The 27,154-nt window shown below is 45.4% G+C and overlaps 1 protein-coding gene across 3 annotated transcripts; it reads left to right on the top strand.

Moving 5' to 3' along the window:
• The first annotated feature begins 35 nt into the window (after positions 1 to 35).
• Positions 36 to 27,154, top strand: LOC106601342 (WIZ zinc finger b). Of its 3 annotated transcripts, none has more exons than XM_082971447.1 (17): positions 36 to 7,495; positions 8,994 to 9,192; positions 9,345 to 9,528; positions 9,862 to 9,937; positions 10,158 to 10,306; positions 10,401 to 12,005; positions 13,123 to 13,587; positions 13,764 to 14,141; positions 17,360 to 17,479; positions 19,356 to 19,865; positions 19,981 to 20,424; positions 20,563 to 21,054; positions 21,189 to 21,731; positions 21,957 to 22,171; positions 22,914 to 23,205; positions 23,298 to 23,463; positions 23,795 to 27,154. In XM_082971447.1, the coding sequence occupies exons 2-17, from the start codon at positions 9,067 to 9,069 to the stop codon at positions 24,138 to 24,140; spliced, it is 6,111 nt and encodes a 2,036-aa protein (XP_082827573.1). In that variant the 5' UTR covers positions 36 to 7,495; positions 8,994 to 9,066; the 3' UTR covers positions 24,141 to 27,154. The 3 variants fall into 3 exon arrangements, with proteins under 3 accessions (XP_082827573.1, XP_082827574.1, XP_082827572.1); XM_082971448.1 differs by having other exon boundaries at positions 36 to 8,395; positions 13,764 to 14,129; XM_082971446.1 differs by having other exon boundaries at positions 36 to 8,395.

Here is a 27,154-nt window from a genome sequence, read left to right as displayed (position 1 = left end):
TCAATCAATTATCAGCTTTTATTGCTTTTTCATTGCGTACACCTGGTCATCTTGGTGAGACACCCGCAGGGTGGTGCGCCATTGTACAGCGCAACTGGAGCAATTAGGATTAAGTGCCTTGCTCAAGGGCACAGCAACAGATTATTTCACCTTGTCGGTGCTGGTATTTGAACCAGCAACCTCTTACTGGACCAACGCTCTAACCTCGCCCCTATGGGCATACAACACAATTTGATGCAGTTTGTGATGTGAGAAATTCTATAGTTCAGTAAATGGGCTGAAAGCTAGGTCTTCATAAGTCTACATAGTCATAGGTTTAGTACTGTTGGGTTTTATTTCACTTATTAGATGTGATGCATTACCATTTACAGTAGATGTAGGCCTAAGTATGAATGGACTGTAATGCACTAAGAGGTTTATATTGTATTAACATAGATTGAGCAACATATAATAGACATGACTAACTGGAGAGGTGCTGACTAGTAGTGTAGGCTGAGTAGACTCATGACACACACACACTGCCTGGTTGTGGGGCCGCTCAATGACAGGTGTATGTGAGAAACTGATAGAGGGGAGAATGGCTGTGGCACAAGAACAGGCACTGTCCTTGGGTGTCTGACTCTCGGGCACACACATGAAGATAAGCTAGAAGACAACTATGCTTGGCAACAAAGATGCGTCTAGAGGCTGGGACCAGCCTGCACGCCAACGATAGGATGAGTAAGTTTAAACCACGCTCATCCTCCCTCTGACAGGCCAGCAGTGAGCGGGAACTATCTCTGTCAGAGTATTTAATGAAGAACTTATGATGTCATTTTCAGTTCTCTGTTTGCCCTGCGAGGTGTTACAGTGAACCCGTATATACGAAGATTGCATTTACCATTTATTCTGCTTGACTAATTCTATTAATAAACAGCTGAAAATATATTCAGTAGCCTAGTGTTACATTTTGTTCTGATACCAGAATTGAATTGACACAGCCTTAACAATTGGTGACCCCGACGTGATTCTGGTAGAAGGACTTCGCTGGAACTTGTCCGGCCGATTGGCCATCGCTCTCGTCGGACGGTGTGTTTCACAAATCCTGACCGGTCAAACAAAAGGTAAGCAGACACCTATTGTGAATAACTAAAGTTCTGCATATTGGCATTATCCAAATTTATTTTGTGAAGCACCTGTTTGATGTAAGTGACTAAACTGTGGAACGTCCACCTGTTATATTAATAATTTGATTTTGAAACGATTTTGAGAGTTGTGGTGTGATAAATGCAATCTTAAAACCGATCGATCGTTGATGATATAACAAGTGAATGTAATGTACTAGGTATTGAAGTACCAAGTGTGTATGTGGTTAGTCGGCGTACTTAACTGGAATGAGTGTGGATGGATCTAGGTATAACAGCGAATGTAATGTACTAGGTATTGAAGTACCAAGTGTGTATGTGGTTAGTCGGCGTACTTAACCGGAATGAGTGTGGATGGATCTGAGTATAACAGCGATTGTAATGTACTAGGTATTGAAGTACCAAGTTTGAGTGTGGCTGTCAAGTCTGGGACTGGTAGCAGACTGAATGAAGATTGGGAGGTCAACCTAATCGTATGACTGAAGTACATTAGATACTAGTCGGCGTACTGTATCAAGTGTGAATGATCTACGGATAAAAGTGTTATACTGAGTAACCATTGAATGACTGAAGTACATTAGATACTAGTCGGCGTACTGTATCAAGTGTGAATGATCTACGGATAAAGGTGTTATACTGAGTAACCATTGAATGACTGAAGTACATTAGATACTAGTCGGCGTACTGTATCAAGTGTGAATGATCTATGGATAGAGGTGTTATACTGAGTAAACCACTGAATGACTGAAGTACATTGGGTATTAAGTCGGCGTACTGTATCAAGTTTGAGTGACCTGCGGGTAAATAAGAGGTCGGGGACGGTCGACCTGAGTTATATCATCTAGCGCTGGGGAAATAAATAACGTTAGGAACGTACGTTAGAGACGTAAATTGACATTGATAGTTAGGTTACCATAGACTGAAATTGAAAGGGATGTAAATTGACATTGATAGTTAGGTTACCATAGACTGAAATTGAAAGGGATGTAAATTAATATTGATAGTTAGGTTACCATAGACTGAAATTGAATATGACCAACCAGGAGACCGAGAGGGTGCTGAAAGCACTGAAGTTAACACTAGAGATTAATGGGGGTAGAGACGGGAAAGAGTGGAAAAGGAGGGGAAAAATTATACAGGGAATGGATAAGAGAAGGTAGTATTAATGCACCCAACGGACTCCCAGTCGACGGGGAGCCCGGTAGAATATTGGAAACGCTAAAACGAAAAACAGACAAAACCTGTTCCGAGTGGAAGCAGGAGGGGGAAGCGCTTAAAGGAGGTGCAGGAATTAACGGGAGATGAGCGAAATAAATATTTATTTCGGTCCAAGGTGGAGAAGGCAGTATGAATTTAATGGAAGTTTGTATGGGTTAAAGTTGGGACTAATGGTAAGAAAGATGCATAAGGTATGTGGAGACAAGACAAGGAAAAAGTAAGTTACGAAGGCAAAAAGGCAAGTGTAGAGAAAGAGAGGAGAGAAAGTTTGAAGAAGGATATCAGCAGAAAAATAAATAAATAATAATAATTATGTGCGTGTGAGATAGGTTTACTGACCAGTTAAAGGTAACTCGTATGTGTGTGAGACCTAATAACTTATCAAAAGTCACAATAGTAATTATTCCTAAATTCTGAAAAGGAAAGAGAGAGAGGCAGAGTCAACGGTCGCAGGAGAAAGGCTTAGACAGGTGGAGTTAATTTTATTTTACAGGGACGATGCACATTAAACATAGTTGTGTATAATGGCAGGGTATTCCTAGCAAACAGAATGGGCCGGTTTGCAGACAAACTGAAGGGGTTTGAAGGTTTTAAGCAATCTTGGGTCAAATTAGTCAAATAGTACGTTAAAATATGGGGTTTCATAGATTGGAAGTAAAATATTTTATCCAATGGTAGTGTATGTTCAATTAAAGTACACAGAACCATTGAGGAAGTTTAAAACAAATTATTAATGTTTTGAAGAAGTACAGGGGAGTTATTATTAGGTTTTGTTTGTAGTTAACTTTTGGGTTTCTGAATCGGTGTAGTATGAGGAAATGCTGACCAAGTGGTTATTTTATGGAAAGGAGCGCTTAGCTATCTTTGGGAAAAATACCTAGGGAGAGGATATCTTAAAGGGGTATACACACATGGCATTTTGAAGTTTTGTTTTCTGAGTTTTAATTAAACACGTTAAATTCTTTTGATAGGGAATGTTCTGGGAACTTGAGATACAAAATGTGGATAAAGTTCTTAGCCTTCATTTGTCTAATGTAGTAAGAAACACAGTTCTGAAAGGGTGATATGACTTTTGACCCCTCTGGTGACTTTTCCTTTTGTGGTCTGATCAGCCGCAATGAAGGGCCATTTGGATGGTGAATTTAAGGTCATTTGTGATACTGACTTTAAGGAAATTTGTAGAACTGATAATTATGATGGAGTTAAAGTTCTTAGACGCAGTTGATAATTTGAACCAATGAGAAGACTGAATGACGATAAGGGTACAATAATTTTTCTTTGTGGAGTAGTTCAGATTAGTCATTTTTGATCTGATTATGTTATTTGAACACCTATAATGATTTGTTTAGATATGCAGCAATATTGATACATGGCTTGAGCCATGTATAAATAGGGGGAGTATGGTAGGGCAGGCGATAGAACAGGTTAGGATAATTACTTAACAGAATTTTTGTAGAATATCCTTTCCAACATTTGGAAATGGACTTATTGAAATATTCCGAATTGAGGGGAAGAAGGGGTGTTTAACAATAACAGATAAGTATAGCAAATGGGTAGAAGCGTTCCCAACTTACTTGGTGGACATGATTATGGTAGCTAGAATATTAGGTCAAGATATTATCCCTAGAGTTGGTTTACTGGGATCTATCTCTTTAAATGATGGATGACATTTTAGCTAATCAGATAAAGCCTATAGAATGCCAGAGTTAGGGAGAATATAGGTACCAGAACAGGTAGACATAGAAGTTGAAGTAATAGTAACAGAACACATGAGAAGACTGTTTGTTAACCAAACCCGTATGTCCAAGAATTTGTGTCCAACAGGTGAATTACAGGAGAAGGTGATTCACTCAATCCAACCAGGAGACTGGGTGTGGATCCAGTCCCTGAGGAGAAAAGACTGGAAGCAGCCCCATTGGGAAGGCCCATACCAGGTTCTGTTAAACCACTGCCTTTGCCATTAGAAAAGCTGAGAGAGTCACTTGGGTCCACGTTATCCACTGCAAGAAGGTATGTACACATATCCACTGCTGATCACACACAGAGTTAGGAGAAGAACCGAGTACCAACAGGGTCCGGGGGTTACCTCCTTAACAAAGATTTCCTATCCCGACCGTTCATCACTGTGTGTGCTCCGAGAGGTGTGAGTATGGGGTGGTACCTAGCAGAGAGACTAAGGGCAGGAGAGGGTTGGCGGTTTTTGGGAAGAGTAGAGACTCTGAGCTGCATCATAGTCTAATCTTTCTGATACATTCAGATCCACCACCTTCTGGTACTAATCATAGGATACCGTTGTCATTGAGAAGAAGTAGAAGATAAACTATATAATACACTGATGAGTGACATACAGAATAAGGAATCAAAGAAGATCAAGATGTAGAATTTAAGGTAAACATTAAACAATTTCCTGGGGAAGCAGACAACTGTACAGGAATTGGGGTTGGCCAGATTGAAGTACTCAGCCAACCCACCTCGGTTCACCTAAATTCCGGATGAATACCAGTGTTATAGATACAAGAATGGCACCGAGAACTTAGATGATTTTAATGGCTGAAAGTAATCGTTAATGTGACTGACTTAAGTTTGAAAGCACAGGAGAAAAGGTTTAACCTCATTGCACCTATAACTGATGTAGGGTGGGCCAGTACCAGTAAAGGACGCATACGACAGAAATTACCACAAAGGGTGGTTAGGAACTTGCGCCCTGGGGTTATAGGTCCAACCAGTTCGAGTTAGTCATCAGAGGCCAGTTATAGGAGGCTAAAGTAGGCACAGGAGGAGTTTTGACCAGGATGGGATTAGCTTTGTCTAGATGGATGCTATTGGCATCCTCAGGGAAGTTCCAGATGAATACAAAGCTATGAATCAAATATGTGAAGGTTTTAACACTACATTATTTTGGTGGGTGACAATAAATAAAAATGTGGATTGGATTAATGACATCTTTTATAATCAACAGATTCATGAATGAAACCGGGGATGCAGTAAAGAGGTTCTCTGACCAATTATCCGCCACCCCCCTCATGACCTGGTAAAATAGACTGACTCTCGATATGTTATTGGCAAAAGAGGATGGTGTAGGTAGAATGATTAGGTTCATTGCTGTACGTACATTCCTGATAACACAGCCCATGTTTGGGAAATGGAAAAGTGTTGTAGGAACTGTATTATGGGCAGCTTTCACCTGTATGAGTGTGTTTGGGTTGTGTGGTTGTTGTTTGGTCCCGTGTGCGAGAGGTCTCATTTCCAGGGTTCTGGAGAGATCGATAACGGAGCAGATGGTGAAATACGGACCGAGTCAAAGTTCAGATCAGTGGGACGACAAATACCTACCGCCGAGCCTGGTGGAGGATTCATTCAGTTATGAGGAGCCCATGATAAGATGAGACCATCTTTAGAGTTTCCTGAATTAGTTTGATTTTGTGTGAAATTTCTGAATCCAATAAAAATAGATGTGAAATATTTAGCCAATCGGATGGATGTAATGAAAGGTTTGACTAAAAGATTTCACTCAGAAACCTTATAACCTGTTGAAATGTATTCAAAATAAGGCTATAATAATGGGTTAAAAACGATATTCCAATACTGTGTGAGTAAGACACTGTTACCAGAATGAGCAGGGCAGAGTTGATAAGACGACCTTGGGAAGGGAACAGGAGAAGAAGCCTCCCTAAGTTAGGGAGAGTAACAACGGCCTGGGAACGGCTAGTGGGCAGGAGATTAGAAGACAGGTGGCAAGGTTGATAAGGAATGTATGTGTACTGTGGGAAAAATACAGCCGCCTAAAGCTGGGTTGAGTTCTTTACTGATGTGTGTGTAACAGAGATTTGTTAACTATACTCGCACTGCACTGACAGGTATGGCTGAGCAACTAGAGGCTACCACTAGAACCGCTAGACAAAATAGATTGGAGTTGGATATGATATTGGCTAATAATGGGGGGTGTATAAAACGTTTGGTGAACAATGCTGTACTTTTATCCCCAATAATACCAGACCTGATGGTAGCATTACCAAAGCCCTATTGGGACTGGACAAGCTATCTGCTGAAATGAAGGGTGTAGCGGGGGTAGACGGGGGAAATTGGCTGAACACCTTTTTTGGTAAGTACACATCTATGGTGGTTACTGGATTTCTGACCCTAGTGCTTATGTTCCTATTATTGATGTGTTGTGCTGCCTGTATAATCCCTTGCTTGAGAAAGTCTCTTACAGATGTTGTCAGGGAAACTGGAATGATGCCTTTGATGGAAGTGACCCCAGAGGACACTGAATCCAGCTCGGGGCAAAAGACGGGTCTGTCTGAGGACGATCCTTGGTTTGCTGTTGGGGAAGTGGTTGAATAAAGCTTATCCAAAATGTTCTCATATGTATTGAATATAGTGGCAGGTGGATGTGAAGGTTTTAAGTTCTGGGACAAAGAGTCTGTCCCATACATGTTAGGTGTAGCCACAGCCGCAGGAAGGTCTTCTTTTTTAATACTTTTTTAATTAATATGTTCTGAATTTATCCTGTGTACTATTTGTCTTTCCTTATGTGAAGGTTTGAAGTTCCTGGGTGGCTGGTAGTCAACCTAGTACAAGTTAGGTGTAGCTGGAGGACTGAAGGTTTTTTGTTATCGTTATTGCCTATTAATAAAAGTGTTTGTATTGTATTTTAGTGAGTGACACCCTAGCGGGTGTCAAAAGGGGGAATCCTAAATTTCTCTGAAATGTCTTATTGTGGAATGTTCACACCCTTTGGGTGTGAAAAGGGGATTGTTGGGTTTTATTTCACTTATTAGATGTGATGCATTACCATTTACAGTAGATGTAGGCCTAAGTATGAATGGACTGTAATGCACTAAGAGGTTTATATTGTATTAACATAGATTGAGCAACATATAATAGACATGACTAACTGGAGAGGTGCTGACTAGTAGTGTAGGCTGAGTAGACTCATGACACACACACACTGCCTGGTTGTGGGGCCGCTCAATGACAGGTGTATGTGAGGAACTGATAGAGGGGAGAATGGCTGTGGCACAAGAACAAGCGCTGTCCTTGGGTGTCTGACTCTCGGGTACACACATGAAGATAAGCTAGAAGACAACTATGCTTGGCAACAAAGATGCGTCTAGAGGCTGGGACCAGCCTGCACGCCAACGATAGGATGAGTAAGTTTAAACCACGCTCATCCTCCCTCTGACAGGCCAGCGGTGAGCGGGAACTATCTCTGTCAGAGTATTTAATGAAGAACTTATGATGTCATTTTCAGTTCTCTGTTTGCCCTGCGAGGTGTTACAGTGAACCCGTATATACGAAGATTGCATTTACCATTTATTCTGCTTGACTAATTCTATTACTAAACAGCTGAAAATATATTCAGTAGCCTAGTGTTAAATTTTGTTCTGATACCAGAATTGAATTGACGCAGCCTTAACAGTACATAATCTGATTGTTGGTCACAGGCAGCTCACGAGTGTCACCTACTGTAACAAAAAAAAAAAAATGTAAAAGACACAAACAAGGCTTTACACATTTTAGTACACTATTTGTGATATTGTTCTGTTTATCATGTTGAATCATAAATGCTAAAAAATACAAGTGCGTAAAATCACACACACACATTTTACCATTGCACTTTTCCAGTGCAATGCAATCAACTTGAACTTGACCGCAGAGGTTGAACTTGAACGTTTGCTCCAAACTCTTTTCAGCTGTCTATCACTGCGATCAAGCTATCCGTGGTCAAGCTATCTGCATTATACCGTATTGTCAGTGTAGTGGCGCATGTAAATTGGAACATGGATTTGAGAGGGATAGCCTGACCTCAATTCTAAATCGACGTCACTCACGTAGCTGTGGCGTGCCTGCAGGCAAATAACATGGAGTCGAGTGTGTGGTCTCTGCAAGCGGGTTCATGGAAAAAATGTAGCATCGATGTGACAAAAATATAGCAACACACTCTACATGCATTCATGGACTGAGGATATTCGTAGCTTTGTTCCATATAAAGCATGGAGAACGGTGCGTAAACAACTCCTTTCCTCAGACCACAAGCCAGGCCGTTTTCCGTGAGTACTTAATAACGGGCGTTATAACATTATAAACATTTTTGCACATATTTATATAATGCTTGCTACATCCATCCACAATGCCCTTGCAGGTAGATAGCACATTTTTCCATCTTGATGTGTTAGCTACTTGCATTTGCGTTTATTTTTAGCTAACAAGCGAGACAGGGCCTGAATAAAAGTATACTTTTGTACGTGGCCATTTGGGAAATATGTTATATTCTCACATAATCACCTGACATTGTGAAAATGGGTCAGACATTCCCAAAATTGCAATGGGCTGAACCTGTGACGCCACTGCGCTATGCTTGTTACCATCTCTTGCATTTACGATTTGTCAAATTCATCAAGGTCTTGGTGTGATATTGTGGCTCACAGACAATGCAGCATTTGAAGCAGAAAATCAAGTGGCCAACCCAGACCCCCAAATGAGTGGCATGATTTTCCAATGACTTTAAATTGGTTGTTTTGTGTGCATCAGAACACCTTTTCTGGAGTGCTGCTTATCTCTCTGTTATGACAGTATTACGGAAGTGTACCCCGTGTGTGGTGTGTGTGTGTGGGTGTGTGTGTGTGTTGTTTGTGTATATAAAAACAGTGGAAGAGAACACCACACACAATGTAGACTGTAGTGGTCAGCAGTGGGACGCCATACTGTGCTCTTGGGGACCATGGAGCTAGAGGGGGATTCTCTTTCCCCCAGGGATTCCTTCACCTCAGTGAGCAGCTATGGGCCACCACCCTCATTCTCAGCACAGGACACCGCAACCCACAACTTCCTAAATCACACCTTACAGGTAAAGAGAATCCTATCATGGTCGACCACCACATGCTGAATTTGCTGAAACATAGGCTTTTACATAAGTGAAAATCACAGATTTCAGAATCAATGTCAGTTGCATTCAGTATGCTGTCTCTTGTTGTGAGATTGTGTCAATGTCATCAACAGGTTTCAGACGAGCTCACCTTCAGTGGGAGCCCATGGTCCAGTGGTGGCAATGGGGACTTTGAGAGGACCGGAGGTCCCCTATCCCAGGTGGAATCAGGGAGGAGTGCACAGAGGGGCATCAGGCCCTCAGCCTTTCCCTCCTCCCTGACCTGGGACTCTGACTCTGAGAAAGAGACACTAGACGGTAGCTATCACACTTGTTTATTACTGAGCCTTGTATGAACACAATATGAATCATACTATTTCATTTGTAAGTGTGTCCCGTCTATGTCAGTAGTGCAGTTATGGGCTTTCCTAAATGTGATGCTATCAGTTAAACTTGTTGCTATCACCCTCAACTATATTTGTTGTCACTTCCAGAATGTTTGAATGTTCCTCCGTCTGCTTGTAGTCAGAACTGTCTCTCTTACTAGGAATGACTACTGTATATCTTTGCCTGTGAATTTACCTGTGGGTGGCCGACATGTGAAGGGATGTTCCTGTTGTTGTCTGTTTTGTGGGTTGGTCTGTCTGTCAGAGGAGGAGCTACAGCACTTTTCTAACCCTCACGGTCTGGCCGCTCACAGCCCAGGATCCCCCTCCTCTGGACTCAGGTGAGATGGAGGAATAGAAGGGCAGCCAGCAGGAAGATAGTTATGTGTGATAGGACACGACACCACAAGGCAGACAGACAGTAAAGCAGAGCGGTCAAATAAAGTGACAATTGTACACACTAACAGGTTAGGCGGACACATGGTCAGATAGACAGATAGGGACTCATGGCTCTTTCTGACCCACTCATACAACTGTCTCTTTCTGTATAATTTTGTCCAGACCTGACAGTGAGGATGACCAAGCACCTGAACAACTGCCGCACTTACCCACTGAGACAAACCTACTCAGCCCTGTGGAGGAGCGGGACCAAGACAAGCCTAACACACACAGAGAGGAGCCAAAGAAGGCCCAACCCAGTTCAAAAGAATGTAAGCATGATGGGGAGCAAGGGAAAACACTAAATAAAACAGTTTCTTTTCTAAATAACTTTCTAATATCCTTTTGTCTCTTGACCATCCACAGTGGTAGATGACAGAGTCTGGGATATATCGGAGAAAGCTGAACTGTTTCAGTCCAAAGTGACATCAAAGGAGGGGTGCAAAATTGAGGAGGAGGGAGAGGAAGAGGACCTGATAGGGAAGGAAAAGGAGCCTGAGCGGGATGTGTACACCTTTCCTGGGGACTCAGACACAGAGAGCCCCCCACCAGCACCCTGGGCACACTGCACCTTCATCCAGCGTCGGAAGAAGAAGAGGGCCCTGCTCAGGCCCTTCTCTGGCCAGAGCTCCTGGGAACGCACATCAACAGGAGCTGGGAAGAAGGCACGGGGTTCTTCCTCAAGAGCAAAGAGCTTGGGGCCAGTGAAGATGAGTGGAGGGGCCTATGACTTTAAGGAGGACTTGGAAAAGGCAACAGAGGATCTGGAGAAGGTAGAAGAGGAAAAAGGTGGTGAAGAAGAAGGAGGAGGAGAGGGAGCGCTTGGTGAAGAGATTTTCACCTGTGTGGAATGTAGCATTTACTTCAAGAAGCAGGTCTACCTGCAGGATCACATGCAAGAGCACAGTCATAGCAGGCCGGGGGCTGGCAGGAGGGAACGCGGAGTGAAGGGCGCACGATTTCGGTGCGTGGAGTGTGGATGGAACCTGTCAAACAGGCTAGCTCTGGCGGACCACAACAGACGACACCAGGAGTCTCGTCAGAAGATCCTGGAGGAGATTGGGAAGCTGAGTGACAGTGGGAAAGGAGAGACTACGCAGGGTGAACCGAGCAAGGTGACCAAACCTGCAAGCCCAGTCCTAGAACCATTTGTAGCTCTAGTCACGACTCCAGCTCCATTCACAGAGCCAGATCCAGTTCCAGTCCGGGCCACAGGAAAAGCTCGAGCCAAAACCCCAGTCAAAGCAAAGGTCAAAGGCCCAGCCAATCGTCGCTATCTCTGCCTCAAGTGTGACTTCAGTACACGCACCTCACAGGCATTGGCCAACCATGCCAAGACCCACAACAGAAAACCTACTGGTCTGCAGCGAGCCTCTCCGCGCTTTCAGCCAAAGCTCACTCCTATGGAGCCGCCTGTGTCACCTGGATCTGCCTCTGGCCTGACCTCTATCTCTCTCACTTGTGATCAGTGTGCCTTCCAGGCCTCCAGTCAAACTGCTCTCAAGGAGCACCAACACGTGGCTCACCCCGCGCAGACCTCCATCTGTGGGGAAGGGCCTGAAGAGATGAACCGTCCAGGGTCCAGAATTGATGCTTCCGCTCCACCATGTTCTGATAAGCTTTCTAAGCCTGTCTCTCCACCAGAAGGCCAAAGCCAGTCAAAGGCCAGTAAGTCTTCCTCTAGTTGGATCTCTGCTATGGAGGATAGTGACATACAGCCCCAACCATCAAACACTGCTACAGCTCCCCAGCGTAGAGAGATAGCCTTTAAGACCATCGGGAACAAGAGGGCAAATAGGAGAGGGAAGGCGGGGACAGAACTCCTCTGGCCAAATCCCAGACTGGACAGCGGGCCACCTGAGACCGATGATGCACAAAGCCAGGGCCCTGACCTGGCAACCGATATGAACCAAAAAGAGACTGAATCACTTATTGGATCCAAACCGCTCACCAGGGCTCGATCCCTCCAAGGTGAGACTAAGCTTCAGAACCTATCCCCTCAAGCCTTCTCGAATACAGATGAGTCTCAGCTATTGCACTGCTCTCATGCTAATTCTAAGCCAAACCTTTCATCGTTAATGGTCTGATATACTAGAGCAGTGGTTCCCAATTACAGTCCTTGTGTACCCCCAACAGCACACTTTTTGTTGTTGTAGCCCCGAACAAAAAACACCTAATAAGGGTCTGATGATTAGTTGACATGTTGAATCAGGTGTGCTTGTCTGGGGCTCCAATACGGTTTGGGGTACTTGTGGACTGGAGTTGGGAACCACTGCACTAGAGAATGGTCACAATATATGCATATGCATAAGCAAAAATATTCTACAGTGCAGAATATTTTGGACTACTGAGGCTACTCTGAATTCCAATTCAATATTTTCTCTTTTTATTTTCACCTTGGACATGCACAGTTGGGTAACCTGTGATATTTGTCCTTCGATATTGAAATGATATTCACCTAGAATGCATAACTTGTGCTTCATGCATGTGTACTGTTGGACAGTGTTATCAAATAACATCACAAGCCTGCAGATCAGTCACTGGGTTGGCCGTAACTGAAAATGCCCAGCAGTCCCTGCCTGGCCCATAGCTGAACCTGGGCTGCCCGTTGCTTCCCCTCCATGGCCTGTGGAGGTGCCTGCCCCGGCCATGCAGCTGAAACACATTTTCTTAGCCAGCCTGCGGGGGGCAGCAGAGTGCCTGGGGCTGACTGAGGGCCAGCAGGCCCAGCTAAGACACACGCTGTCCCTTGTCCTCAATGAGCCCAAACGCTTTGACCCCCAAACTCTCCTCTTTTACCTTGGCCGTTGGGAGGGAGGCAAGGCGATGGGTGAGTGAGTGACAGGCTGAGTTGTGAAGGAGCCACCTGGCATGCAGTGATGCATGACTCCCCTCACCAAATACAATATAGTCAGCCTTATCTTCCTTGCGCTCTCCCCTAATCAATATAAAGGCTCAGTTGCTAGGTGAATAGATGTCTGTTTCTAATTTCACCCCATTGCATCTTATCACTGTGTTCTTTAATACTGTGTACTAAATGGCTGTCTCAGCTCAGCCTCATACTATATCGCTTTCCTTCCTGTGCTAGATGACTCCTCTCTAAAACAACAGAGCCTCACAGCCTCATGCTCTTCAGAAGGGAAGCCCGTAAAGGAAGAGGAAGTGGACGGGGAGCCAAAGGTTGCTTTTGAAAAGAAGAGTAACAAGGTTTTTGCTGCTGAAAATGACAATGATGATGACAACGATGATGATGACAACGATGATCATGACGAAGAAGAAGAAGAGGAAGAGGAGAATATCCGGCGTTTCCTAGCGGAGGGCATATCAGATGAGGATTATGAGGAGATTGATGAGGAGACGGGGACCCTGAAGAGCGTGGAGAGGAAATGCCCCTACTGCCCTGATCGCTTCCACAACGGCATCGGGCTGGCCAATCACGTGAGGGGCCACCTCAACCGAGTGGGCGTCAGCTACAACGTGCGCCACTTCATATCCCCTGAGGAGGTCAATGCCATTGAGAAGAAGTTCTCCTACCAGAAGAAGAAGAAAAAAGGTATCTGGAATCTGTGTTATTACATTGTTAGGACCTTGTCTGGTGTATGAGGCGGTATATTTGTAATAAACTGTAATGTAACAAAGTAACAAGTATCAGTCAGGTTAGAGGATGTGTACAACTTCCAAGTCGGTCTGTAAACTGCTAACCTTTTATGTGCCCTTCTCTCGCTTCAGTTGCCAACTTTGACCCGGATACGTTCAGTGTGATGCGCTGTGAGTTCTGCAATGCTGGCTTTGACACCCGGGCTGGCCTGTCCAGCCACGCAAGGGCGCACCTGCGGGACTTTGGGATTACTAACTGGGAGGTGACTGTCTCGCCCATCCATATCCTCCGGGAGCTCTTCTCCAGCCGCCCAGACCTGGTCCTCCCCACAGCCCCCCCACGCAGTCCAGCCTCAGACGAGGAGGAGGAGGAAGACCTGGAGACGGAGGAGGAAGAACCAGGGGGAGGGGAGGGGAGTGAAGAGGCAACAGGTGCTACAGTCTCCAACCTACTGCCATCGTCACCTTCTCAGCCTTGGGAGAAAGACCACAGCGTTGGTGAGCCTGAAGGTGTGTGTGTACCTGGTGTGTATACTGTAGGATGCCTTTTTGAGCTGACATTGTGGTTTATGAATACAACACACTGTGGTCTGACTGTGTTATAGGTTGTTGGTAGATTACATGATGGTTGATCAGCGTGAATAAGACTTCCAAAGAAATGTCTCAGCGCTGAATGTGGTAACTCAATGGCCTTTACAGTGGCAATCCAATGCACAAGGGATATTGAATGATGAAAACGATTCTGTGCAATAGTTTTGCAACTATTTTGTATTATGGAACTACTCTCCTGATGTGGCACTTTGCCTGTTGGTGTTGTAACATCAGTCCCTAGTTGTGAGACTTGTGTGATGTAGCAGATTTCAAATCGATGATGAACTGCAGTATTTGGGACAAAGTGTTACTGTAAATCAAGCATATTAGAGGGAGAGACTCAGATGCCCATAGTTGATGTGGTGCTCAGTGCGTTTGTCCCAGCCTCTGCTCGATTGGTCACGCCTTAGTTTAGCGGTGCATGTGTATGGGGGCAAAATGGCTGCTTCCACCTCCCTGCAGATACAAACAATAGCGGAAAAACTGTCTGGCTTTAGCTGCTGGGAGTCCGATGCACCACAGCTACTGACCGGTGAGTACCACGCACCCTAACGCCCGTGCCCTTTAAACATTAATCGGCTTCATTGTTGCACGTCGCGTTGTAGCCCGTATTGTTTTGAACGTCAAAATTGTTTCTAGACACATTAGCCGTCAAAAAAATCAAATCATATGAGACCATTTAAAATCACTGTCGCGCACTAAAGGTGAGACAAAGTCAAGGCATTGGCTAGAAATGTGTCATTCTTGTCATTGTTCGAGTTGCTTGTATCACTGTAGCTACGCGCGCAGGAATGCGTTTTGCAACATTTGATGCGGACTGTCATTTTCTGTGTGATATATTTTGTGCGTCTCGGATGACGTTCACTATTTCCAATACTGCAGGATTTCTAAAATTACCTACAGTTCCCAAATCCTCGCCATTTTACTTTCCTTTGATTTCTTGAATGTGGTCGCTCTGGTGTCATTCTTTATGAATGCATTGCCTCATGCTTATAATACAGGAATAACGGACTACAAATCTGTAATCGTATCAAAACTTATTTAGATCTTAAAAATACGTTTAAGTGTCACTTTATTAAGTGTCAGGTTACTTGATGTTACTGTAGGCCTACTACTGCTATATAATGAAAACTAAAGTCCGGATTTTGTAACTTTGTTACTTTTAATAGTTTTATTAAACCGGGTATAATTTTTCTGCAGTGATCACATTTTTGATGCTGCAAATAAAACGAGAAAAATCAAAGGTGTCATTTCCTCTGCAAGCACCCTGAGACGAGATCAACTGACAAGCGCAGAGCCGCCCACCAGACAAAAAGCATTGTCTACTCACGTCGCTTATGATTTACCGTTTTGTCGCAGAAAATGGTAGTTTTGTCCCAGAAATACCCCATCGCAATGAAAGGCATGTGTCTGTTACGAAATGTACAACAACAGGAAAACGAACAGTGTTCTGCCATTATCACAGGTCTACACACTTGAAGAAGTGATTTATTAGACAGACTACATCTGAAGCGCCAATAGAGCGCTGCAAATTACAGTTATTTTAATGAATATCGTATTATTATTATTATTAGCTACTCCATTGTAAAGGATTTATGTATTTTTTGTTATTCATACAGAAACATAATACATTGTATTATTTAAAAACTAGTTAATTTGCCTATGCATACACTATATATACAAAGTATGTGGACACCCGTTCAAGTGTATAAAACCGAGCACACAGCCATGCAATCCCCCTACAAACATTGGCATTAGAATGGCCTTACTGAAGAGCGCAGTGACTTTCAATATGGCACCGTCATAGGATGCCACCTTTCCAACAAGTCAGTTCGTCAAATTTCTTCCCTGATGGAGCTTCCCCGGTCAACTGTAAGTGCTGTTATTGTGAAGTGGAAACGTCTAGGAGTAATAACGGCTCAGCCGCGAAGTGGTAGGCCACACAAGCTCACAGAACGGGGTCGCCAAATGCTGAAGTGCATAGTGCATAAAAAATGTCTGTCCTCGTTTGCAACACTCACTACCAAGTTCCAAACTGCCTCTAGAAGCAACGTCAGCACAATAACTGTTCGTCGGGAGCTTCATGAAATGGGTTTCCATGGCTGAGCAGCCGCACACAAGCCTAAGATCACCATGCATAATGCCAATCATTGGCTAGAGTGGTGTAAAGCTCGCCGCCATTGGACTCAGGAGCAGTGGAAACGTGTTCTCTGGAGTGATGAATCGCTTCACCATCTGGCAGTCCGACGAACCAATCTGGGTTTGGTGGATGCCAGGAGAACGCTACCTGCCCCAGTGCATAGTGCCAACTGTACAGTTTGATGGAGGAGGAATAATGGTCTGGGGCTGTTTTTCATGGTTCGGGCTAGGCTTTGTGGCAACAGTTTGGGTAAGGCCCTTTCCTGTTTCAGCTTGACAATTTCACCGTTATTTTCTCCCATGCACAAAGCGAGGTCCATACAGAAATGGTTTGTCGAGATCGGTGTGGAAGAACTTTACTGGCCTGCACAGAGCCCTGACCTCAACTCCATCGAGTGTAAACGATGTGAAATGGCTAGCTAGTTAGCGGGGTGCGCGCTAATAGCGTTTCAATCGGTGACGTCACTTGCTCTGAGACCTTGAAGTAGTTGTTCCCCTTACTCTGCAAGGGCCGCGGCTTTTATGGAGCGATGGGTAACGATGCTTCGTGGGTGCCAGTGCAGAGGGTCCCTGGTTCGAGCCCAGGTAGGGGCGAGGAGAGGGACGGAAGCTATACTGTTACACGAGCACCTTTGGAATGAATTGGAACACCGACTGCGAGCCAGGCCTAATTGCCAACATCAGTGCACGACCTCACTAATGCTCTTGTGGCTGAATGGAAGCAAGTCCCCGCAGCAATGTTCCAACATCTAGTGTAAAGCCTTCCCAGAAGAGAGGTGGCTGTTATAGCAGCAAAGGGCGTACCATCTCTAGCAGGTGTCTAGCAGGTGTCAACATACTTTTCGTCATGTTGTGTATTTTCATGTATTACCAGTTACCAAAATGAATACTTATGTAATTTTCCTGGTGACATTAGGCTCCATATTTAATTCACATCCTCCCAGGTTAATGACTCTTTAATGAATGACTTATTCATTTGGTTGTGTATTGTGTTTCAGGCGGGGAGGAGGAAGAGCAGATGCCAGCACTGGACAGCTTGACCTCCAGCCCAGGGAGGAAGGGTCTGTTTTCCCTGGACCCAGAGAGCCCCTCCCCGAGGGATGAAGCTGACATCAAAGGTAAGACTGAACAACATGGGGCAAGATGAGATGAGACATAAAGGTCCCCTGGGATCTGGAGGCTTTGTTAGGTGGCAGACAGATGTGGCTGAGGTTACCACAGCCCCTAGCTGAGAATTCTCAACTCCACGATATGTACATCACGTCTCAATGGAGTTGAGTGGCGATTCGTTTTGTCGGAGTGTACCTACATCGAGTCGATATCAGACAATAAAAATTGCCATTCTTTACTGCATACCTTGTACCTATGTTTGTCCTGTGTAAAGGCGATCGTTTATTTGGGTGCTGAATTCCGTAGTTTATGATTAAAACTTAATTCTATATCCTTATTCAGACAGGATTCGTTTTATTGGGGGAGGTCGGGTAATGTAATTATGTGCACGAACACAAAACACAATTTCTGTCATTTTAGTCCCGTCCGAATTTGCCATGTCAGTCAGTTTTACATGGCAGGAGAGTAACAATTCCAGCCAGAATAACCAAATGTTTTTTGGCAAACTCCAAGGTCCTCTGATAATGCTAGTCCTGTGCATAATGACATCCCTCTGTTTTTCGAGACATTACAAGAGTTTGACAGGTGCTGCGCACAGTTTGAGCAAGGAAACAAGAACTGATTTGATAAATTGATGCTTAAACAAAGTGCTACGCATATATTTTATATGAATGGCTTAAATTGATTTCACAGTGAATACTTTTGTTTATAGGCTACGTTTTGTGCCAATGAATTGAAGTTGAACATCACTAAATGTGTCAGTTTAAGTAAATGTGCGATAAAAAAATATTGTGCCTAGGCCTCTTTAATTAAACCGTGGCCATTGATGTAGGCAATAGATTGCAAACAGGGCTTCCCCGATTCCCCACTGAGCTAAACTTTTTTGGAAATGGCAAGTTCACTTTCTCATCCATAAATGCATCTCAAGTGCAAGAGCACTGTTCAACAGCTCACATCAGCAGGATGGGAGGCCTTTTCATTAGGACAGTCTACCATCAATCTCTAAAGTAATGATTATGATCACACTTCCACAATTTAAACATTATGGGGACACCTTTACATTTGGCCGCCAAGCATGAGTTATCAGTGTAGCCTTTATCGTCTAGACATGATGTTGACATATCTTCACGCTTAGAATAAAACCCTCCAGGCTTCCGTCATAATAGTCAATTGAATGAAAACAAAATGAAGAATTAAAGGCGGCGTGTTTGTAAAAACGTATACCGTGCGAATTGTCCGCTGGAATAATTCAAATGCTGGTGTATTAATTACATAACCAGCGTCTCTGCTAATACTAGTCCCATCCGAATAGGGCTATAATGTGACCTTTGTCAAATTGTGCTGCATAATTCACTGTTTTCCAATGGAATATGAAGTTAGCGACTTCAAACATGCACTGCCACTCGATACTTAAAAATATATATTTTTTTAACACTTACTGTGTACCTGTGCTTGTCCAGATTGTCATACAGCTTTCAGAGGGAGTTGTATCCATAGTTTTTGATGAAAATTGCATTCTATGCATCTCCTGCCAAAACCAAAAAAATTGTACTTCAATGATGGGGCTGTTCCTTCTTCATTAGCAAACAACTGCGTAGGTCACGTAAAATGCTGTTTGTATCAAAAACTACGGATTGCAGCAAACTCATTGCCACTCAACTCCATTGTATCATGGAGTTGAGAATTCTCAGCTACACAGCCTCCTGCTCTTTTTGTCACCGTCCGTTAATTGAAGTGCTATAAATGATGTAATAATACATACACCAGTGCTGAACTATGACTGAAAAAAATGTGCAAAGGGACATTTTTCCATATTCTGTGTATTTTGCTGTGTGCTGGTCAGCTGCATCTCTTCCCCTCTCACTGTTGTCCTCTCTATTGTAGTGTCCAACCTGTTAAAGTGTGAGGTGTGCAGTGCCCCCTTCGAGACGAGGCGGGGCCTATCTAGTCACGCCCGTTCCCACCTGCGCCAGCTGGGCATCGGCATGTCGGAGAGCAGCGGGGCACCCATCGACCTCCTCTACCAGATCACCAAGGAGCGCGGTCTGGATGGGCACTTCCCCCCTCCCCTCCCCCGGCCCCCCGTCGCCAAGAAGCCCCTTCACATCCTGCCAACCCCACGGAAAGAGGAGAGATATCAAGACACCGACATGGATGAGAAACCCATCCCTCTCTCCATCCCCTCCCCTGTGGCCTCCCCTCCCCCCTCCTCCCTCACCAGGGCCTGCTCCCCTTCTGCTGTGGTGAGGAAGGCCCCCATCTCCTCCCTGCTGCCTGTGTCCTCCCCCCTGCGCTGTCTGGACCATAAGCCTGGAGGGGTGAAGAGCACCACCTCTAACCTCTCTGCCAAACCCTTCTGGGCTCCACAGGAGACTGATGCCCCACTCAACCTCAGTAAGTGCGTCAGTGCCCTCTCTCTGGTCATTCATCCCCAACTGATTAATGCACAGGTTGTAAAGGTGTCTGAAGTAAAACATTTCCTCATACCCCATTTTCCTCATCTGTGCAGCATTGGAGGTAGACCCCAACAAGGACATAGTGTGCCAGCTGTGTGGTGCCTGGTTCGAGACGCGGAAGGGCCTGTCCAGCCATGCCCGAGCCCACCTGCGGCACTTTGGGGTGGAGTACTCGGAGTCCAAAGGTTCCCCCATAGACCTCCTCAACCAGCTCATTCACACTGATGACTTCAAGCACAGAGCCAGCGCCCTGCAGCCTGAGGGGCCCCAGGGGCGCAGGGGCCTCACAGCCAGCCTCTCCTCCCCCAAACGCTCCCTCCTCACCATCTCTTCCACACCTCTCCTCTACAATGTCACTACGATGGGAGGCGGATCTGGGTCCAAAGCTACCTCTTCCTCAGCTTCCTCAATGTTTGGCCCGCCCTCCAAACGTCCCAAGTCCTCCAAATTACAGGTCTTCCGTTTGAGTGGCGGGGAACTCACGCCCATCCCCCAGAGTGAGTGTTTGTCATATGATGGAAACTAAACTCATTCTCCATTCAATGTAATACACCATCAGTGACTTGTTGATGTACAGTTTCTTGAGGTGCTTATTTTAAGTTGATCTTCATCTCTACTTTCCATCTCTCCTGCAGGTGAACCAGTGAAGGAGATCGGCTGTGAGTTCTGTGGGGAATACTTTGAAAACCGTAAAGGTCTCTCCAGTCACGCGCGTTCCCACCTGCGCCAGATGGGCATCACAGAGTGGACAGTCAACGGTTCCCCCATAGACACCCTGCGAGAGCTGATCACACGTCGAGGTCTACCATGCGCCCTGCCCCTTAAGCCTCTAAAATCTCCCCCTCCATCCCCCGGACCCCCTCGCTCCCCCTTGTCCTCCCCTGCCTCGCCCAGCCTCCTAAGTCGCCTCCCTTTTGCCTTCGCCCACCCACCCAGCCACCAGTCCACAGTGCGTAAGATGGGCTCAGCTCCACCGGCCTCCCCTAGCCTGATAGTCAAGCTGAAGCCTGAGCCTATGCAGCTGGAAGTCACCATGCCAGGAGCGGTGGGGGGAGCAGCGGGATACTCCTCTGAGCCACTGAATTGCAGCTGGAGCAGCTCCGACAATACGCTCCCTCTTAACTTGGGTGAGTCCAAGTTGAAAGACCATCTTGTAATTATTGAGGTAATATCCATACTAAAGTGATGCCTTGTTTATATTATCTACTGTCTCTTTTTCCATCTCTGTGTCTCCTCCCCCCTCCCTTTGTTCCTCCCACAGTCACAGCCCATGAAGTAGAGCCCACTCGGGACATCCGCTGTGAGTTCTGTGGGGAGTACTTTGAGAACCGTAAAGGTCTCTCCAGCCACGCCCGTTCCCACCTGCGCCAGATGGGCATCACAGAGTGGACAGTCAACGGCTCCCCCATAGACACCCTGAGAGAACTCATGCACAAGAATGGGGGCACCTCGTCCCCATCCCCGGGGTTGAAGAAGGAGACCAGCCAGGGGTCCAGCCCCACCTGGGAAGGCCTGGTGGGGGGCCTGGGTTACCAGTCACCCAAGTTCTCCCGAAAATCCCCCCTCAACCTGCTGCACTCTGGCTCCCGGCTTCATAAGCACGGCCTGGGGGCGGTGGGCCTCTCCTCCACCCCTCCCGCCGGGAAGTTTTTTGCGGTGTCCCTGCTGGGTAAGAGACCCCTAACGGAGGAGGGCCGTCCGGTTGAGAGGTCACCATCCCACCCCCAGTCTTTTTCACCCCTGCCACATGACCTCTCCATCAAAGGGAAGTCCTCTCCAGACAAGAATGCGGGAGGGCACCTGGGTAAGCCATGACCTTACTAAAGATCCTCAGAAGAGTTGCAGTCATCCTTTAACTTGCTGACTGTCTTTTAGTACAGACTCATTGCATTTAGCAGAGAATGACACATATGTTATGTTATATACATTTAATTTTATGAAACATGAATCAAATGTCTCTAACTTAAGCCCAGCTCTGACTGACAACACCCCTCCTTTGCCTTCTGTCACCCCCTGACCCCCTCCCCAGATGCCAGCTGTGAGCTGTGTGGGTTCTACTTTGAGAACCGCAAGGCGCTGGCTAGCCACGCGCGGGCCCACCTGCGGCAGTTTGGCGTGACAGAGTGGTGTGTGAACGGTTCGCCCATCGAGACGCTGAGTGCCTGGATGCGCAGCCGGCCCCACAAGGTGGTGGAGATGCACCGCAGCTACATGCAGGGCTCCAACCGCTCCACCTCCAAGAAGGTCAGGGAGGAATTGATTTATTTAGTAGTTTATCTAATGGTGATAGATGATAGTAAAAGGACTATGTTACTCACAATATTTGTAGTGAGATTTATCTTCAAAGTTCTATTTTTCCAATGTCCATGCGAAGGCAGCAATTATTTATATCGACTTAGAGTAAACAGTGTGACATCGTGCACACAATGCACAATCAAGCTGCAATATTGGAAAGTCGTTTTTTATTAGTGCCGACCCCGTCCATTTTAGTTGTGGGTTTCGGACCGCTATGAGGGCTGTCGGCACACTGTTAGGGCTGTTTAGAGCATTAACATGTCAACCCATATCATTAAAGGTCAGGCTTTTAAAGGTAAAAAGATGGAATTGGCCTCAGCCACCACCAGCCATTTTGTGATTTAAATGCCTCACTCAGATCTGCTATCATGTAGCTCCAACACAAAGATTCTCATATCAGCATATTTCCCCTGTGGGGGACACAACAGGGTTAGGTATTGACTTAATAGTTGCTATAGTAACCAGAGAACTGGGTGACATAGATCCTTCATCTTCAGATGAATTATGTTTTAGAAAATAGACTTTTCCATCCGTCCTGAATTAGCATTGTGTATTTGTGTCACCGTTACTCCCTCTGTGATGAGTTGACACACATAAAGACTAGAAGATTACTCTGTAATGTCCTTCTATTAGAGTACATTGAGACAGCTATTTTAATGAGAAGCACTCATCCCTCTCCTTTATGTTGCAGAAAAGCAGCTCGTCTCTCTCCCCATCATCCGACTCTGACCTCCTCCCACCCGTGCCCTCCCAGAAACATTCCTCCTCCTCCCAGTGGGCGGCTCTGGGGCTGGCCCAGGCCAGACGGGTAGGCCGGGAGCTCACCCTGGCATCACCCCGGGCAGCAGAGGGTGATGCAGGTCTCACTCCCCCCTCCCGACCCAGCCACAGCAGTCACAGTCCCAGCCCCGCCCGACTCTCCAACACCCTCCCTCCCCACACACAGGTGGCCCGCAGCGAGCTCAACGTGCGCCTGCCCAGAGGTGAGTGTGACACACAAACACACACAACTATTCGCCATACACACATACCTGTCCATCTCATGCTCAACCTGGTGTTCTCTCCTCATGTCCAGGCTTTGAGCGACGACCTCTTAAACACCCCTCCCACTCAGAGGGAGGAGAGAGGGACAGTGGCACCCCCAAGCCCCCTCGCACCGGCACCATTCCTGCCCTGGTGCCCAAACCCCCTTCCACGCCCCTGGTCAAAGTGGTGGGAAAGATCTACTCCCTCAGGTGCCGGTGAGTTTCTCTGGGGAACTGTGCAGTACTGAACTCATGGGCTAATCTCAAAGTATGCCATATTCCCAATATAGTGCACTCCTTTATAGCCCTGGTCAGAAGTTATGCTCTATTTTGGGTAAAGGGAGGCACTTGAGATTTGGAAGTTGTGTGAATGAGTGCTTTTAGTCTGTCGGCCCAGGGGCCATAAAAAAACATTCACAATAATTATAATCTGTTGATTTATTAAAGCAACATGTTTTAAATGATCCATGTACCGTTCCTGTCTACCTCCTGTGGTTGTATGATGACTCTGTGTGAGTACAGTCTGCTCTCTGCCTCTCTCCGCCAGGTTCTGTGAGGTGGAGTTCCAGGGTCCTCTCTCTGTGCAGGAGGACTGGATCCGCCACCTCCAGCAGCACATCCTCAACCTCAACTACAACAAGCCTGCTCCCTCTGCCACGGACCCCCCAGCCCACAACCCAACCCCAACCTCAACCTCAGTCCCAACCACTACCTCCAGCTTCACCACAACTCCTGCCCCCACCTCAACCCCACCCTCCATCCACACCACAGCTCCTACTGTTCTCCCTCCTTGCAGCCCCTCTCCTCCCTCAATGGCTGAGTCTGCTCCAATTGTCACTGCCATTCCAATGGCAACAGCCTCAGCAGAGTCCACCCCCACCCCAGCATTGTAACCCCCAGGTCCATAACAATCCACACATTCTTCTAACCATTTTGTTCTGCCACGTCTTTGCCATGCCTTTTTTCCATCCACTTGTTCCTTCGGCCTCAACACAGGGAACCTGTTGTTGAAGTGTTTTAAAGAGAAGCTTTCCCCCAAAGAGCTCTCTCATTCCCCAGCCTCTCCTAGGAAGCTCTGCAGATGGTTACAAAGCCCCATTGCCATGGGAACCCAAGCTCTCCTGACCAGAGTGGGTGATTGCAACTGTCCAGGGCTTCGGGGTCTGCTGTTTCTTCTTTGTTTGGACTTGTTTGAGCTGAATGTTCAGTTTGTAACATGGACAGTTACACTTCCTGCCGCTCAGTGGTTAACCGAGAGGTTAACTTAAACCATATTGAACTTTGACCTATCTCCCTGCTCTAAACAGTGCTTTATAAAGACCTGAGAGGCTCCGCCCATTTATATTTGAAGCACTTAATTAAGAGGAGCACACTCATGGCTCCTGCTTTACTCCCCTCAACAACATTTTAAAAGGACTTTAAATAATGTTTTTGTATTCATGCATAGTCTATGGTACAGACTTAAAAAGCCCATTTACACATTATTTTGATAAGGCAATTTTAATGTAGACAATGTCACAGAGCACTTAAATAAATGCCCCATTGATTAGGGCAGTGATGATGAGGAAAAGGCCCCTTTGAGAGAAAAGGAAGGACCCTGTAGAGGAAGCAGCACCTTGAAGGGACGTCCCATTCATCTTAGTGTTAGGCTGACAGGTGCAGTCACACAGTAACTCTTAATGTTTTCTGAATGTAGTTAAAGGGATAGTTCACCCAAATTACATATTGGTTTCCTTACCCTGAAAACAGTCTATGGACAAGGTATCACAGCAATCCATGCTGTGGTTTAGTTTCATTGGCACCGTTTCCAAATGTTGTGGCACCAATCCCATTTAAGTCATCGGTATAAGATATTAGCATTTTCAAACATCATGCCCAAATCATTCGAAAGTGTCTAAAGTTGATTGTAAAGCACAACAAAGTCACTTATAGATGAATGCTTATATCAGTCCCATGGGATTTGTGCCACAAATGCTAAAACATTAGTATTTGAAAACAGTGCCAGGGAAACTAAATCAAAGCATGGATTGCTGTCATACCTTATCTATAGAGTGTTTACAGGGTAAGGAAACAAATGTGTAATTTTGTAATTTGGGTGAACTATCCCTTTTAATGCACTTATTATTTGAGATGACTGTGCCATATTAAATTAGACTGGTCATTATGTTATTCCATAGTTTGATGTCCCCAACACTGTTTAGCTAACGGCATTTAAGCTCCTGATGATACTCATCTATTCTTTAGATGAAAGGGTCCATAGAAGTGTTGAAGGTCACTATTTCAAGTTTCAATGCGGACATACATACAAATGTTGCCATTTCTTTCTTGCCTTGTCAATGAAACCCAAAACCTTGGTTGTTATTTATTATACATTTGAATGTGGTGAACTAGGTTGTTTTTAGGCTCTATTAGAACATTGGAATGTTTGAAATTAGGTCAGTGACACTTTTATCTAAGTGCATAAGCTATGTGTGTTTGTTTGTTTGTGTGTGTGTTTTTTTGCACAAGAGGTGCATATGTATGTCTTTCGATGACTTTTAAATACTAGACAGAGGTCAACAGTAGCTAACACACAGGACCTCTCCGTAGCTAAAATCTAGCTAATCATGGGATCTGGTCTATTATTTAGTCTGATCAGGACTTGACTGTATCCACCATTCTCCCAAGGATGTGCCAAAGAGTGTGTTTACTCCCTGGTCTCGCCTCTGTAAGCTGTTTACATGGGACCTGTTCATAGGGAGGAGCTCTGCACAGCTACGGAGCAACCAAGGCTCCTCATTGGATGAGGGACATGTATCGGTGTACATCTGGATCCAGTGTCTCCCAGTATGTGAACCACAGAGTTGACTGACTGTTGCAGTGACGTACATAAGCGGCCTTGGCTTCATGGAACTGTTACACTACTGCATTATTGCACCCAGTACACGGACACCCACAGAGGTTGCTATCTGTCAGAGCTCTGTGAAGTATTGGTGCCATTAAATCCAGACGCATTACGTATAGCCTCTGGTGGAACAGCTTCTAAATCGGGGCGACGCTGTCGCTCCAGCGTGTCTTCACATTGCTTCAGGTAAGTGTTTATATTGCCTGCAAAGTGACGCAATAACTGAAGAGTTCATACGGAAAATAACTTTTCAAGTTTGTTCCAGCATTAAACTGTTGAAAACATGACTGTTTGACCCTAACAATTCCCCATACCTTTTATGGAATATAGATACGTATATATAACTACATGTACTTATGAAACTGTTGATGCTATTAGAGCTATTAACAGTTCTATTAACAGCTAGTTACAAAACAAATGGATCTTGATTCCTTTTATCGTGATTTAATTTCAACCTTCTATGACATGTCTTTTTATTGCTCTGTGCATTTCTGTATTTGCAGTCCAGGAGGTGAAACCTTGATGAGTATTTTTTATTTTCTTTGTTAGCTAGTTTCTCTAAGCTGAACATTGGTGCTCATGAGAATGGGATGGTGAGAATGGGGAGTGACTGAAGACAGGAGAAAATTAGTGATTGTCGTGTCCGAAAGATCAGAGGACTCTAAATACTTCAGTCTTTAAAGGGGACCACTTTTGCACGTTCAGATTTTTCTCCACCAGTGAGTGTTCACATCGTGATAGGGTTAGCCTCTGGCAGGTTTGTGACTGTGTTACCGTGTAAGATGAGTTTCCGCTGGTGTTACAACTAAGTCCCCTTTAAGATTGCCTGTGTATACCCCTCAGCTGGTATGACTGGCTGCAGAGGTTTGGTGTATGTGTGAATGAGTGTGTGAGTGCCTGTGGAGAGCTAAGACCATGATCTGATGATGATAATAAAAATATTAAAGAACTGTACTGTACACAAAGGGTTGAGGTTCATGTGAATCAGCTCCTGAACAAACATTAAATGTGATTTCAAACTCA

The sequence above is a fragment of the Salmo salar genome, chromosome 03 (genome assembly GCF_965601325.2).
Source record: "Salmo salar chromosome 03, fSalSal1, whole genome shotgun sequence".
Classification (NCBI taxonomy): domain Eukaryota; kingdom Metazoa; phylum Chordata; class Actinopteri; order Salmoniformes; family Salmonidae; genus Salmo; species Salmo salar.
This window is presented reverse-complemented; position numbering and strand designations above follow the sequence as displayed.